This window comes from Mytilus californianus, unplaced genomic scaffold (genome assembly GCF_021869535.1).
Source record: "Mytilus californianus isolate M0D057914Y unplaced genomic scaffold, xbMytCali1.0.p SCAF_4, whole genome shotgun sequence".
In the NCBI taxonomy this organism is placed as follows: Eukaryota; Metazoa; Mollusca; class Bivalvia; order Mytilida; family Mytilidae; genus Mytilus; species Mytilus californianus.
The window spans coordinates 51852345-51870189 of NW_026262690.1; the positions used below are offsets into that span (position 1 = coordinate 51852345).

At 32.7% G+C, this 17845-nt stretch overlaps 2 protein-coding genes across 3 annotated transcripts in view; both read right to left on the bottom strand.

Annotated features, from left to right (window-relative positions):
* LOC127736963 (usherin-like) overlaps positions 1-17845 on the bottom strand; it is a 95460-nt gene that overhangs the window by 72977 nt on the left and 4638 nt on the right. Inside the window, 14 exon segments of the mRNA XM_052247523.1 lie at positions 446-577; positions 918-1145; positions 1396-1540; positions 2299-2541; positions 2754-2956; positions 3946-4434; positions 5015-5164; positions 5767-5930; positions 8675-8867; positions 10137-10793; positions 12090-12285; positions 13261-13587; positions 13971-14064; positions 14487-14671. Coding sequence (XP_052103483.1) covers positions 446-577; positions 918-1145; positions 1396-1540; positions 2299-2541; positions 2754-2956; positions 3946-4434; positions 5015-5164; positions 5767-5930; positions 8675-8867; positions 10137-10793; positions 12090-12285; positions 13261-13587; positions 13971-14064; positions 14487-14671 — 3406 coding nt within the window.
* Positions 1-17845, bottom strand: part of LOC127698417 (probable RNA-binding protein EIF1AD) — a 208818-nt gene that overhangs the window by 2577 nt on the left and 188396 nt on the right. The window lies entirely within an intron of this gene.

Here is a 17845-nt window from a genome sequence, read left to right on the forward strand (position 1 = left end):
ATAAATTAGGAAGGAACTTTGAATAGGTGACTTAAACCTAATCATCAGAACCTTGGTTTAGTAACTGGCTTGTAAGTAGCAACCCTCTGTCAGGAATATTGTATTAACTGTAAGATATATACTTTACATTCACACACTGGTGGAATGTTACCGCATAAAAATGAAAATTTCATAACGGAAAAAATTTAATTCATCTCCTGTGTTAAGTTCAGTTCTTACATGGCTTTCACTGTTGATTTCTATGTGTAAGTCAAGTATGAAGCAGACCTACCTGTATCTGTGGTATTCTTTAGTAAAGTTCACAGGAATAGATAAAACAAACATAGTGACCAAACTTGACATTATTCAATGAAAGGATGTCATGTAAAAATGTAATTCAAGAATGTTGACTCATTTCCTCGATTTAAAAATATTTACTCTTATACTAAGCTTGAAACTAACATACCTTGTGGGTCAAATAGAAACCAAGGACGACCAGATTTAAACTGCAAAGCAATAAATTCATCTTGATTCCCTACAGAACCAGCAAACATTAACAGAGAATCAGTCGTTGTTGTTCTAAACCAAAATCTTATTCCTGTAGAAAAATATATTAAATATATTCATTATTAAAAACACATAGAAAATATAAGTACGTTTCTTAAAAGAACAATGGTAACAATATCTGATCAAGGAAAATTATTAGGAAATGCATCAATGTTAATATTTCTTTATGGTTTATGGCTCTTTGTTTTACACTTTCATATCTAATTTGTATGTCAATAAATTTTATTAAGACAGCTTGATGCATATTTGTTTTGTGAGCCAAGAACATCACATTAAATCTGCACCAGAAAAATTGTTTTGCTAAAAACTTTAGAATTCTTATTCAAACTTCTGTTTTTTTAATATTTAACTGTTGGATGTTTGAAACCTACCTGTAAATCCAACATCAAAAGGAATAATAGATGCTGGAAATTTATAATATCCACCTCCTGGAAATCTGGTTCCCTGTATAACATTTGCTGGGAAACTAAGTGATGTTTCTGTTTTCTGTACAGAGTAAACAGGTTGTGGACCATTTAATAACAGTGGTGGTGACCAGGTTATTCTAATTACAGTAGAACTCAAACTATCAATATGTGGCTTGGAAAATCCTTCTGGAACTATGATTGTAAAAAGAACTCATGATAGAATGAAATGTGTTATAGATTTGAGTATGAAGTATTATTAAAATTTGTCTGTTTTTGAGAAGATGTTGAAATATTATTATATCCTGCTGAACTTCTGCATCAAATGGTCAGATGATTTCTAAATTCAAACACAAAGACTTAAAGGATCATTCTACTAAGTAAATTAAGGATCAACCATGAAAGAGTATTTCAAAATAGAGTTCATGACAAAGCTCATACATACTGGCTTGTAATGTTAACCCATGGCTTTCTGTACTGTTGATGCATCCAACATTGTTACACACTTGTATCTTGAATGTGTAGTTTGTGTAAGGTTCCAGTTGATGTAGTGTGTGTGTAGTGATGTTAGGATCAGTTGTTACTAGCAGCTATGAAAGAGAACAATATAAAAAGCATTAGTTTAACAATTAAGAAATATTTTGGTATACCTGCACATAAATGCAAAACATACAGTTTTTTGTTATGGTGTATTTATATTCAAAGTGAATGCAAATAGTCAAATTGTAACATATTTATTTTAAAGGTTACAATTTTTGAAGTTTTGTTTCAGGATTTGTTTCAATAACTTTAAGAGCCAGCCAGAAAACCATGCAAAATCAAAAAAATTGTCCACATGGCAAATCGGAACTTTTGAAAGATATTCTACATAAGTTTCATCTCATTTAAACAGTTATATTTTGATTGAATGATTGAAAATTTTAAAACAAAATCAATGGCTATCATTCTTTTTCACTGTCTTGATGGTATTTGTATTCAGCATTCAGATATTCAATGGAGTGTGGTATTTGTGAAAAATAACACAGTAGATGGAAAATACTACTTCAAAAATTAGCCAAAAATAATGATAGAGTTATGTTGTATGAACATTAATGTAACTGTATCATGCAAAATCATAATCAAAGTCTCTGTTTGTTTTTTAAAACAATACCGTCAAAAACTTAAGCTTTTACATTATAGTACCATTCAATAACTGGATATATTTCTGTACAAATAGTTTTCCCAGGGTATAATTCCTCAAGCTTATGTACAATGCATAGACAAGTCTACCTATTTTACTATTGAATAAATTCTTAACTGTACAAAAATATATCCAGACATTTCAAGAATTTTCCATTAAATACCATACCTTCCATATGAATGGTGGTGCAAAAGGAAAGGCAGTTTCATTGGTTGGTTCATAGAAAAAGACACCATAAGACTGGATCGTTCCCCTTGCGTCATTTTCAGATGGTGCTGTCCAACTGATAGTCACAGCAGTACTACTGTGGGGTAGAACTTTTGGTGTAGACATCTCTAAAGGTACTGCTTCTCCAGTCTTAGATCCTATCCATGGACTAGCTGTCTTCCCTTTGTTGTTTTCGGCTAAAACCTAAAATAATAATTGAATGATTTATTTGATAAAAAAGTTATCAATAATTTTCCAGTTTCTTATTTTTCAATAACCACATCCCAAAGATCAATATTTTCTTATTTAATAATGACGCTTACCTTAAGTTTCAATACATCTATAACACAATGAAAACTTTCTGTAAGTACACCCTATACTTAGTTAACATTTTTCATACAACAATTCTGGCTTACCTGAAACTCATACCATGTAAATGGTTCCAGCCCTGACATGATATAACCAGTATCTGGTGGAGGTAAAGTATTTTCCTGAGGAGATAAGGTAGGCCTAGGATTGTACTGTCCCCCAGGATGAAATATTCTATTTGGTATAGGGTCATAATTTCCATCTGGTTTCTTCTCCCCTCTCATCCATAGCTCATAATAAATTATCATACCTGAAATTATTAATTTAAAAGTCAGTTATGTTAACACTCTTATTGATTTGTAAAGTGATTTCAAATGGCTATGCATTTCGCAAGCCAAGGATTACGATCTGACCAGCTCTTCTTCAACCTTGTCAGATTAAGACAGTATTTGTGTATATGGCCTAGTGCCTTCTAGCGACAGATAGAAGTCATGCCCACTCTGACTTCATCATAATTGACAAATGACAGCACATGTACTCTTTAGTTCTTAGGTGTAAACATGACTGTGTTCAGTGTTTACAAATTTCGTAGAGCAGAAACCACATATATACTTTGACATTCCAACATCTGCACAAGGAAAATACCCAAAACCTTCAATTAGTGATTAAGAACTTCAAAAGTGTCACTATGTATTCCTCTATGTCTTGGGGGTAAAAACGATGCAAAATCTCCATGTGGCAATTGTTTATTTACATTTTCTTTATTTACACGCTACCATCTTAAAGGTGCTTTTGATTGGTACAGCTATTTACAACTGCTTCCAATGGAAATCATTATCTCATGGATCACAAAGTCTGACTTAATCTGCCAAGGGTGATGCGGAGTGGGTCAGATTGTAACCCTGAGCTAGCGAATATGATGACTATGTTAAAGTCCACATCATTCATACAAGAAAGGATAAATCATTGTATTTTTTAATTTTGCCAAAATCTAGCTAATGAATGGAATTACATAACCTAAAAGAACTTTGTTTATATATAAAATATCATATTATAAAATACAAATACCATGAAGTTTTTTTCATTCCTTTAAATCTATGTTATTATCTAAACTGTTACATATGGTATAATCAAATAACCAAATTATGAGCATATTGCTATTTATCATTTAAAAAAAAAGAAAAAAAATCTCTTTATCAGAACAAGGAAACCTGTCATATTGGCAGCAGCACACATTCTTTTATACACTGTATAATGAGAAAACAAAAACTCTCAAAATATTATAAGTTTACAGCTTACCATTTGAATACTTAGGTGGTACCCAGGATATGTTTAACTCTGAATAACTGACGATGTCAATTAAGGGTGCAGCCATTCCAGAGGGTGGTGCAGATTTAGTAAAGAACGAAGTGGGCCAACTCTCATGACAGCCACCAGGTGTACAAGTAACAACAAATACTGTATAGTTTGTAAACGGAACCAGATCAATTATCTCTGCTGACTTAGTCATTCCTGTCCAGTGGACTGTTCTATTGTTACTACCCAGGGTCTCAGACTGGATGGAATAGCTCAACAAAGGGCCGTTTATGTTGACTGGTTGATTCCATGACAAGGTAGCTGTATTTGATGTAACAGACATGATATTAATCAGAACTAGTCCTACTGGAGTTCCTGGCAAGGTTTGAAATGTTACTGCTGGACTATAGATACTGCCAAAGTCATTTGTTGCTTCTATCACATAAGTATACTTTGTGTAGGCTAAAAGGCCTGTGTCATTGAATTCCATTTCTGTAAAAGTAAAACAAGGAATACTTAAGACATAATTGTAGCACTTTCATCATGCAAGTTTCTTATATTATGCAGTGACAATCATTGCAAAACTGTAATGTATATCTTATTAACATAATTATACTAGAAACATGATGGTGTCACATGTGGAGCAGGATCTGCTTACCCTTCCGAAGCACCTGAGATCACCCCACGGTTTTTGTTTGGGTTCATGTTGCACATTCTTTGCCTTTTTATGTTTTGTTCTGTTATCTGTTGTTTGTCTTTTGATCGTTTTCAGTTTTTTGCATGGCATTGTCAGTTTGTTTTTGATTAATGTGTTTGAATGTCCCTTTCGTACCTTTCGCCTCACTTATAGGATTGCTGGAAATTTTTCTGCTGTATTGTTTTAAATATTAAAACCAACCATTAATATATCATTAGCATGTTATCTAATAATTATTGCCAGCTTAATTTAAGAGTTAAAAACATGTAAGAAAAGTTCATAACTTATGGAAATAATCCCATTTCGGCCCTTTTTAGCTCAGGCATTGAAAATGATAATTAATTCTTGGTCAGCCATGATATTTATCACACTTACCTGAACCATTACCAACAAAGACCAGTGTACCATTTCTAAATAGTCTGTATGAATTAATGATACCATTTGTATAATCTGGTTCATACCAGTACAAATGTAAGGCTTCAGAACTCAGCTGAGTGTGAAGTGGTGGGGGCTGCTGGGCTGGTACTACAAAATATAAGGCAGCATTACTTATATTCAGTTCTTACATGTCATCTGTATGTTTTTAGCCTTAGGCTTAACATTTCCAAGAAATACTGCTGTCCATGCATGTCATGGTGGCTATTCTAATGCCAGTAAAGTTTGGTAGTATAGATTTCAATTAGTTATTTATAGCATTGACATTTTTCCTAATTCAAACTAATAATTAAATTAATGTAAAAAAAAAACAACAAACAAACAAGTTTTCAATTGAAGTTAAAAGAATTCTGTTTCCTAATTGAAATGCAAATTTTTTTTAAACATTGTAAAATTAAAAAAGAATCTACTGGTGTGGTGTTAGTTATAGGTGTGGTGTTAGTTATAGGTGAGTTCTTGTTCTTAAGCATCCTGAAATTTCAAAGATGATGAAAATGGCAATAAAAGAGACATTATGTAAAATGCACAATATTTTCCGATTATTTCATAGTAATTGGTCAACTCCATCCTCCTCTAAAAGGAAATAAAATTAGCCTGACTACTGCCATGTTTGCAATGATCATAAGTTTGATAAAGCAATCACTTCCATTATAAACTCTTCATATCTGACTACATATAATAACATGACTTACTCTTACTACAACCATATGGATTATCAGCATTTAGATGGCTACTACCAGTCACACAAGTGTCACATCTTCTGCTAGTCACGAAATCTTTACATTCACATTGTCCTGATACAAGGTCACAAAATTCTGACTTGCTGCCTGGTTCATAGCAATCACATCTACTGCAACTAGGGAGAAATCATAAAACAGATGTTAGTTAATGGTTTATCACACTCATATCTTGAAAGAGTTCATAATTTTTCAAATTCTGTTCAAATTTTCCTGAAACAAGATTTCCTAAAATATTATCATGTACTTTCCAAGATAATTGTTGCTTATTGGTGACAAGGCCTTAAACATTGAAAAGTGTTCACAGAAACTAGTTAATATAACTATGCAGTATGAAAACAAGAGGCTCATGAAAGCCTGATATCACTCACCTGTAATTTCAGTTTCAGGCATTTGACTTATTTGTTGATCTTACTTTGCTTAACAATTTTGTCATTTACACTTTCTCTCTTTCTATAATAATATTAAAGATAATACATAACCCAAAACTGTAAAATTTCCTAAAAATTAACTATTTCTGGACAGTAACCCAACAATAAGTTGTCCTATTGGTCTGATGATTACTTGACAGGTAGATCTAAACCTGTTTAACACTTTCACCTATGTCAGTTTTGCTCTTACTGCTTTAGTTTTTGAGATGAAAGCCAAAAACTTCATTTGACCCCTATGTTCTATTTTTAGAAACTGCCGCCATGTTTTAGAATGAATCAAATCCCCGAATACAATCTATAAACTAGATACCCTAAGGAACATTCAATTAAAGTTTTTTAGTATTTGGCCCAGTAGTTTCAGAGAAGAAGATTTTTGAAAAAGAAATAGACTTGCACGAAAAAATGTAAAAAACAAACAGTTCAAGGGCAATAACTCCTTAAAGAGTCAATTGACTATTTTGATCATTTGACTTATTTGTAGATCCTACTTAGCTGAACATTTGTGCCATTTACACGTTCTCTCTATCTATTATAATATTAAAGATAATAACCAAAAAAGGTAAAATTTCATAAAAATAAACTATTTCCGACAGTAACCCTACAATGGGTGGTCCAATTGGTCTGAAAATTTCATAGCAGATAGATCTTGAATTAACTCCATGTCACTTTTTGCTCTAACTGCTATAGTTTTTGAGATAAGAGCCAAATACTGCATTTGACCCCTATGTTCTATTTTTAGCCATGGCAGCCATGTTTGTTAATGGATTAAAACTTCGGATACAATTTATAAACCAGTTTCCCTAAGGAACATTCAGTTAAAGTTTAGAAGTATTTGGCCCAGTAGTTTCAGAGGAGAAGATTTTTAAATGTAAGCAAACATGATGAACAAATTGTGTAAAATTGTCTTTAAAGGGCAATAACACCATAAGGGGTTAACTGACTATTTTGGTCATATTAACTTTTTTGTAGATCTTACTTTGCTGAACATTTTTGATGTTTACAGTTTATCTTTATCGTCAATAATATTCAAGATAATAACCAAAAACTGCAAAATTTCCTTAAAATTACATGTACCAATTTAGTGGCAGCAACCCAACAATGGGTTGTTCGGTTCGTCTCAAAATTTCAGGGCTGATAGATCTTGACCTATTGAACATTTTTACCCCCGTGTCAGATTTGCTCTAAATGGTTTAGTTTTTGAGATATAAGCCAAAAACTGCATTTGACCCCTGTGTTCTATTTTTAGCTATGGCGGCCATGTTTGTTGATGGATCAAAACTTCGGATACAATTTATAAACTAGATACCCTAAGGAACATTCAGTCAAATAAAATTGAGAATGGAAATGGGGAATGTGTCAAAGAGACAACAACCCGACCACAGAACAGACAACAGCAGAAGGCCACCAACAGGTCTTCAATGCAGCGAGAAATTCCCGCACCCGGAGGCGTCCTTCAGCTGGCCCCTAAACAAATATATATACTAGTTCAGTGATAATGAACGCCATACTAAACTCCAAATTGTACACAAGAAACTAAAATTAAAAATAATACAAGACTAACAAAGGCTAGAGGCTCCTGACTTGGGACAGGCGCAAAAATGCGGCGGGGTTAAACATGTTTATGAGATCTCAACCCTCCCCCTATACCTCTAGCCAATGTAGAAAAGTAAACGCATAACAATACGCACATTAAAATTCAGTTCAAGAGAAGTCCGAGTCTGATGTCAGAAGATGTAACCAAAGAAAATAAACAAAATGACAATAATACATAAATAACAACAGACTACTAGCAGTTAACTGACATGCCAGCTCCAGACTTCAATTAAACTGATTGAAAGATTATGTCTTCATCATATGAATATCAGGCACAATCCTACCCGTTAGGGGTTTAGTATCATACCATCATAACATATATGAGAAGAACATAACCCGTGTCATGCCAACAACTGGTTTTTAAATAAATGTGTTTAGTGCAGATGCAAAGACCCTATAAGTGAATCAATATCAACGCCAAAATATGCAATCTTTAATGACCTGACAACAGTATCGTAACTATATCCCTTCTTAATAAGTCTATTTAAAGGTTTTGTTAGTTTCAGAGGTGAATACTGACATTTTTGTGCTTTATAAAGAATATTTCCATAAAAAATTGGATGTGAAATACCTGAACGTATAAGAAGTCTGCATGTTGAGCTATATTTACGAATGATGTCCTTATACCGATGATAAAATTTAGTAAATGTTAAGTTTGAAGGTATTTGGCCCTGCAGTTTCAGAGGAGAAGATTCTTGAAATAGTTTACGACGACAGACAACAGACAACAGACGACGACGGACGGCAAGTGATGGCATAAGCTCACATGGCCCTTTGGGCCAGGTGAGCTAAAAAGAAAGAATACTTTTAATTTATAAATAATATTAAAATCAACCTACTTTCCAATTTTACTATTGAAGTTGTAAAACTTTTCAAAACATTCATTGCATGCTCTACCAGTGACCCCTGACCCCTGCTGTTTACAATAGCATTGTCCTGTCATAGAGTCACAGTGTGTAAGAGGAAGAGTTCCCCTGCTGTCACAGCCACAAGGGTTACATCCTCCTCCAGGAGTTGGATTGATATAATAATCTGAAAATAAAATATATCCTCATTGTTCTAGTCACAAAATACAGAAAATGGAATTTCAAAGGGTTTACTAATTTTGTCACACAAAAAAAATGGAAAATGAAATTTCATAGGGGTATTAGTATTACCATAAAAAATAAAATTGGAGTTTCAAAAGGGTAATAGTTTTTCGGTCTTCAGATTAACCTCAAAATCTTAAGAACATTTTTGTAGAAAACATGCAAATATTCTTTTATAGGGCTATTGATGAAGTTAGGGTAGCTCAGGTGTCTTCCGCCATCTTGGATTTTAAAAAAACATAAAAAAATTGGTTTAGATCTTTAATGAAATGTGCAAATTTTGAGATAAGAATGTAATTTGTTTGTTAGACTTTTCATCTAAATGATGAAAACGATGTCTTTTATCATATTTGTGTGAATGTTTTTTAAAAATTCATAATACTTTTTGTTTCGTTCAATTTTATATTTTTGCCATATAAGGGGAGTTAACTCAGATAATGTAACTTTTATACTGTAATGTGTTATGAATTTACCCCTGTGACCCTATTTTTTTTTTCTTACTTTCCAAAAGCCAAATATAGGAGCTATCTCCTTATATTTTCTCTATAAATTTTATCTTTTTATCACACAAAATTGTGTTTTCCATGAACAATCTATACAAAATCTGACAATTTTGCAAAACCTGTAGTTTGAACAAAAAGCCCAATGACCCATACTTTTATTTTATATTTGAAAAAGCCATGATATAAACTACATTTTGGCAAATTATCAAAAAATTCTATCTTTAATTTAGACCCTTATTCTACCTTAATGCTGTTTAAATGGATGTATGTAGCCGGGCAGCTATTGGGAAAGACAACAGTAAGATGCACCCAAAGTACCCAGGTAAAATGCGCAAACAAAACTGTTCCAAAAATAAGGCAACTGAACCCTTAGGGCACATAATTGCATAGTTTTGAATTCATTCCCATACACCTTCAAAGTTCGAAGTTGTAATTCCAAAAATGCAATGGTGTTAATTTCATTTTAAATTTATAATTACAATTTCTATTATTTCCATCAAACATATTTGTTATTTTTTTGTTGCAGTTATATCAAATTAATGGCCACATTTGCAAATAGTTGCACATTTCATCATTATTTAAAAAAAAAATTTATTATGTGTAAGATATTTTGGCTGGTTACAACTTCAATTTACAAAACCATAAAATACTAAAATGATAAAAAGATTTGTATAAACTCAACTACAAAGAACCTGGTAAACAGAACCTACCCTGTTCACAGTCATCACAAGTTCTCCCAAATCTTTTAGCCAGACAGGTACACTGCCCTGTATTCTGATCACAGGCCAGGTTATCTGGTGACATATCTCCGTTCTGTGTCCCTGTTGGATCACATTTACAAGACTGACATCCTTCAGGATCAGTAATATTCAATCCAAATGTGTTTCCTTTACATTGATTACATGACATATCTTCAACATTCTCCTTACAATGACAATTACCACTAACTTTGTCACAGCTAGATGTACTATTAATAGTTCCAGCTAAATCACATGTGCAGTCATTGCAACCCTTGTCTGTTGATGCACCAAAGGCAAAACTTCCATCGGCACATTCATTACACGCTAAACCCTGTACATTGGTTTTACAAACACACTGTCCAGTAACAGCATTACAAATAGAACCGGGAATAGTACCTTGAACATCACACTTACATGGAACGCAGTTATTGAAAAAGTCATAATACCCAGAGGCACAGACGTCACATTTCCTTCCTACAACTCTGTCTTCACAAGGACATTGTCCAGTAAATGGATCACAGAACTGTGAGGTTGCTCCCATGGGGTTACAGTCACAAGGGGTACAACCAAAGGGATTTTCATTGGATAAGTTGTAGTAACCATATTTACAAGCATCGCATTTGTCATCTAAAATTGTCCAATTATAAATCATAATACATATATACTCAATTACTGAATTAAAACAAAAATCTCAGTTCATTTGATTTAATATGTAAGTAATAATTACTGTGGATTCATTATTATTCGTCGGATACCAATTTTCGTGGATTTCGTGGTTATAGGTGAACCACAAAATTAAATGTTCAACGAATGACAAATTATCTAAAGGCTTGTATGCAGACTATGAAACCATGAAATTAAATATCCACGAACATGTAAGTTTTCCTTAATCCACCAAAATTGGTACCAACGAAAATAAATAAATCCTCAGTAGGTGAGATGATTTTAAACAAATAACTAACACTGATAAAGAAGTGTTGATGGTAACTTATTAGTATGATGGCATCTAATCCATGAATGACAGAAACATTATTTTTGGGTTCATGGTTAAACAACAAGAATCAAACTTACAAGATGGCCTAATGTTTTTTGTTACTATGATAATTTGGAGTTGATGGGAGAACTTTGTTAGTTACTACTTAATTTATTCACAACTTTTAAACTCAGGATGATTTAGAGCTTGACATATTGTAAAGACAAATTTCTTTTGATAAAGACTGCATGTTGACATAGATGTCTTTTCATTATTTGTGATTTGGATAACTGTCTCATTGATGTATACCCCAAATCTTCTTTTATTGTATAACAACAACATATTTTATACAGAACGTAACCAAAAGTTAGCTTGGAATAATATATCAGTTTGCACTAGTGCAAATAAGGCTTCAAATCAGTGACATCATCAGTGAAAAAATGTTTTTAAACAATTTTTCAAGATTTGCTGTTCATTAAAGGGTTATTGCATCATTGAATATTGGTGAATTTTATGCATAGCAGAATAGATATTGCACTTGCAAGCTCATACAATATAAAAATCTACTTGGGACAATATTCACCAATATTCATGCAATAACCCTATACCATTCATATAGCAATGATGAAATAAAAACAATAATGAAAAAACAAAGTAAATCAACAAACCAATCAGAGACATGTTTGCCTAACATTAATTCTGTAAACCAAATATAGTTAATTGGTTAGGTCAAAATGAGACTCTAAAATTCATACTTGATGGCTACCATACATAATATCTGCATGCAGCAAGAAGGGGTTAATGTAGATAAAAATCACATGCCTAATTTAATAAAAAAATCAGTAAAAGTTACAATCATCTACAAATGAGCCCAAAAATGTACTCACTTCTTCAATAAATAAATGAAAAATTGAACTTTTTCTCAAAATGAAGGTTGATTTCATACTAACTTCTAACATTATTTTTACAGTTACAGACACCAGTGGTTGGATGACAAGTAACATCTCCTTGTTGTGTTCCCATGGTAACACAGCTACAATTGTCACATCCATCTGGATTGGTTGCTTGGAGATTATAATATCCTGGTTTACATGTGTCACACTGCCTGCTTTCCACATAACTCTTGCAATTACACTGTCCTCCATCCTGATTGAATAAGCATACATGTACATTTACTCCATATCCTTTCATTTTCTATATAAATTTTGACCTGGATGGAGAGTTGTCTCATTGGCACTCATACCACATCTTCTTATATCTATAGCCTTATTTTCAAAATTTTATATTATTTTTTTTTCAATTTACATGAAGAAATGTAAGTTGTCTATAAAAGATATGAGAAACCTTTTCTTATCATTGGAAATAATAGAATATTCAGTAAAACATATGGGTCAATATCCCTAATGCGCCTCGAAATGAGGAACTCAAAAGTTGTGTGTAAACAAAAAATCTCTGTGTAGTGATATTGGACATGTTTCTATTTTTTACAAATGGCTGAGCTTAACCATTTGTGGTGATTATGAAAGTAGAGGAACATAGAATAAATGTGTATAAACTATGGAGCTATTAAATGTGTTCAAAGAACTTATTGCGTTAAAAAAGGGATTTTTTACTACGAGGAGCCGCATCACGAAAGGATGTTCGGGGTATGCTAATTTACGAAAAAAGTATAATCTCACTTCGTACCCCGAAAATTTAACCACATATGTGAAAATGTCACAGCTTCGAAACGAGCTATCATACATATCCAAGTTTACGATATGGACTGAGCTACAGGAAAAATTGTTACCATTACCGCCTATGGAAAAACAATTAAAGATGTTGACCCATATGTCAACTTTTCAACTAAAAAATCTGCAAGGTAAATAGTAAATATTATCACTATTTTTTTAAATTGTGCATTGATTTTTTATGTTATAATTTTCCATATCAAGTTACTCAAATGAGAATTATTGGTGTTGCCTTGTAAAATAGGGATAGACAGATTATCAATGGTCTTTCAACTGGAGTAAAGTTTCTTGGCTTCATGTCATCTCATGACTATGGCCCTTAGATGAGATAGTAGTTGAATGACACATTATCATTTTAATCAAATAAACCAATTATGTTTTAAAGGCAAACCTTTTTACAGTCCAGATTCACATTATTCACTCCAGCCACCAAACAGTCACATTGAGAGCAGACATCTTTGTCATATTTACTCTTTCCCACAGGTCTAAAGAAGTAGGTCACACAAATGTCACAGAACTGTCCTGTGGTGTTGTGCTTACAATTCTGACACACACCACCTCCACCAAGGTCATGGTTGTCAGGGAAAAGGTCAAGGTCAACATCATATACACAGACATCAGCATGACCATGACATTCACATGGTTTACAGTTAAAACTATTGATCTGGTCGCCCAATTTGTATCCTTTATTATTGTATAAAGGATGACATCTTTCACACTGCAAAGATAAAATATTGCTGACCTTTACGACATTAAATATATTTGTTTACCCCATATATAATATTTCAATCAAACAGAATCAATCAGTTCTAATTATAAACCTCTTGTTCTTTTTTGCAAGGTATTCCAATAATTGCATTTAATAATTATCAGATATTGCTCCCTAAGAGACTATCAGCAGTTGTCAGTACAGATGTTTTACTTTTATGGCATGCTACAGGTGTTACAATAAATATTTACTTATTTCTTAAAGTAAGACTATAAGCAGGATGGTATTTTTTGTATGACATGTTGTTGGAGTTACAGTATATCTCTGCATGACAATAAGCAAGACAGTAACTTTTTTTATGGCAAGCTTCTTGTGTCACAATTAATATTTACCTTGCTTCCTTCTGTATGACTATCAATAGTACAATTACATGTGTATGGCATCCCACTGGTGTCACAATCATTTGCATGTCCGTTGCAGTCACACCTGTAGAATTAATATGTCATTGTAATGAAGTGTAAAATTATAACAATCACCACAATTGATGACTACTTCTAACGTCCATCTTTGTGATTGCAATGATGTATAGATCTTGCATATTTTACCTTAAAAATATACATGTTATACACAAATACTCTTGAAATGAAACAGAGAGAAATATAAATGAATACCACCAGATGTTTGATAAAATATTCAATGGTAAGCAAAAAAGTGACTTTTACATGCATTTGAGATTTCCAGATAGTAAATGATGCCATTTTACTGACTTTAATAACAGTAAATGAAAAGAAAAAGATTTTTAAAGTATAAAATGTTTCTGTTTACTTATACATAAATAATATTGTGTATTTTCAGTCCGTTACTTTACATGAAAGATCTTTATACACTTTCAACCCCATTCTTCATACCTGCCACTGACAGTGATTTCTGACATGCCAAAATATTCATGTCTGAAGTGATTGGAATGATAATGATCTTCTAGAGTTATCTTTATGATTGAAGCCTTGACAAAGTCTTGGAGTTCTGGTGTCTCATAGAACTGGTTATAAGCTGGTCTAGTAACAGGCTCTGGAGATAGTATCTTGAATGTTATCTGTCCTCCAGAATATGGTATATGGTCTCTGTAAGATACAATTTAGTTTTATCTGTTATATTGTGTAAGTTAATTAAAGTAAACTTAAACAATACAGGTGTGTGAATCTCAATTCTAATTGACAAGAACTTTGATGTTTTCTGCTGATCAACTAAATCCAATATGCTATACAACTGAACTATTTCATTATAATTGATACTTTTGAAGAACGTAACCAAAGTGAATTAATATCAATGACAACTCTTTTAATTCTTTGGAACATCTCTGACTGACATTTATTGAAGCAGTGACACAATAAATAAGATTTAAAAGTTGGGATGGTAAATAATTCAAGGAGACAGCAAACATTGGTTTATTGTTAAAAAAAAAAACAACAAACAGACCATGGAGTCATTGGAAAGAAATTAAAGTTAATTTAAAGTATACATAATGCAGTTTCTCGCTGCATTGAAGACCCATTGGTGGCCTTCGGCTGTTGTCCGCTCTATGGTCGGGTCGTTGTCTCTTTGACACATTCCTCATTTCCATTCTCAATTTTATAATAAGAAATAATTCAAGTTTGTAACATATAGTTTTTCAAATGAAATAGTTAAAAACACTAGACAATTTTTACTGTTGATTTCTCATTTTTTCTAGTAGTCTTCACTGCAATAAGTTGATACATATCTACTGTGAGCAATATGAATATAAAACTAATGGAAAAAACTGGCATGTATTTGCATTTTTCAAAGTAACCTTAACTTTGTAGACACATACATTGTAATAACAGTAATTGTCTAAGAGTTCTTCTGTTTGGTTGTATAAAATTTGTGTGATCTTTCTTAGTATATGTATATTTAGAAGTCCTATACTTGGAGAATAAAATTGAAAATGGAAATGGGGAATGTGTCAAAGAGACAACAACCCGACCAAAGAGCAGAAAACAGCCGAGGGCCACCAATGGGTCTTCAACACAGCGAGTAAATCCTGCACCTGGAGGCGGGCTTCAGCTGGCCCCTAAACAAAAATGTGTACTAGTTCAGTGAAAATGGACGTCATACTAAACTCCAAAACATATAAATGAACTAAAATTAAAAATCATACAAGACTAACAAAGGCCAGAGTCTCCTGACTAGGGACAGGCGCAAAAATGCGGCGGGGTTAACCATGTTTAGTGAGATCTCAACCCTCCCCCTATACCTCTAGCCAATGTAGAAAAAACAAACACACAGCAATACGCACAGTAAAACTCAGTTTAAAAGAAGACTGAGTCCGATGTCAGAATAGGTAACAAAAGAAACTAAGCAAAATGACACTGATACATAAATTAACAAAGGACTACTAGCAGTTACTGACATGCCAGCTCCAGACCTCAATTAAACTGATTGAAAGATTATGTCTTCATCATATGAAAATCAAGCACAATCCCTCCCATTAGGGGTTTAGTATCATACCATCATAAAATATGTGAGAAGAACATAACCCGTTTCATGCCAACAACTGGTTTTAGAATAAATGTGTTTATTTCCGATGCAAAGACCCTATGAGTGAATCAATATTAATACCAAAATATGCCATCTTTAATGACCTGACAACAGTATCGTAGCTATATCCCTTCTGAATAAGTCTGTTTAAAGGTTTGGTTAGCTTTTGAGGTGAATGCCAACATTTTTGTGCTTTGTAAAGAATATTACCATAAAATATTGGATGTGAAATACCTGAACGTATAAGATGTTTGCATGTTGAATTATAATTACGAATGATGTCCTTGTACCGATAATAAAATTTAGTAAATGTTTTGAGAAGTTTGTGATATCGAAAACCCTGGTGTAATAATTTTTCAGTAATACAGAGATTTCTTTCGTTAAAATCAAATACGTTGTTACATACACGAGCGAATCGAACAAGTTGAGATATATAAACACCATAAGATGGTGACAAGGGAATGTCACCATCTAAAAATGGATAATTAACAATATGAAATGAAAAATCATCTCTTTTATCATAAATTTTGGTATTAAGCTTCCCGTTAAAAATATAGATATCAAGATCCAGGAAAGGGCAGTGTTCATTGTTAGTATTAGCTTTATTCAAAGTCAGTTCAGCCGGATAAATCTCTTTAGTTTACATACTGAAGTCGTCATTATTGAGAGCCAATATATCATCCAAATATCTAAAAGTGTATTAAATTTTTGTATCTGATGTTGTTTCGATGGGTCTTTGCTGATTTTAGTCATAAATTGTAATTCATAACAATATAGAAACAGGACTGCAATAAGTGGTGCACAGTTAGTCCCCATTGGAATTCCGATAACTTGATGATATACGGAATCTCCATAGCGAACAAAAATGTTATCTAGTAAAAATTAAAGGGCAGTTATAGTATCAAAGCAGGTCCAATTGACATAGTTCTTTTGTTTGTTGTTACTAAAAAATGACCTAAAAGAGTTTGAACATATATATTCGCATTCTGACTTTTATAATGCCCGTTTAATTAGGTGTGTGAATTTTTTCTTAATAAGATTATGAGGCAAAGTGGTATATAGGGTAGAAAAATCAAAACTTTAAATAGATTCGAAATCACCAATATAAGCATGCAATTTATCAAGTACTTCCAACAAATTTTTGACACTCCAAAAGTAATTAATTCCACTATTTTCAAAGGCCTTATATGAACAATTTACTACCAGGTTTTTGATTGTACCAAGTGTACTAATAAGTAGAATAGACAGTTTAGTAGTGGAACAATGGCTTGAAGACGAAATAAATCTATATTTGTAAGGTGTTTTGTGCAGCTTCAGAAGCCAGTACATGGTTGGAACTTTTTTTGGTTCTGCTTGTAAAGAAGTAGCTACTAGTTTATGTTTGTTACAGATGTCATTTTCTGAAAATGGAGTCAGTTGGAATGTTGGTGAATTCGTGATTTCCTTTTGCAGAACCTCAATGAAAAATTTACGTCAAACAATATTGATATTATTAGCAGCCTTATCAGTCGGGACAAAAACAAATTCCTTGGTGAGTTCTTGATACGAGAAATAGGGTTATTATGGTTGTTTTTAGGAGTAAAATGTTCTTTAAAATGTTGTATATGTATATCAACTATGTTCATTACTGAATTAAAAAAAGAATCTAAGGATTTCTTGTCAGGTTTTTCTCGTTTTATCCATTTCGAACAGTAAGTACGGAGTGAGTCGT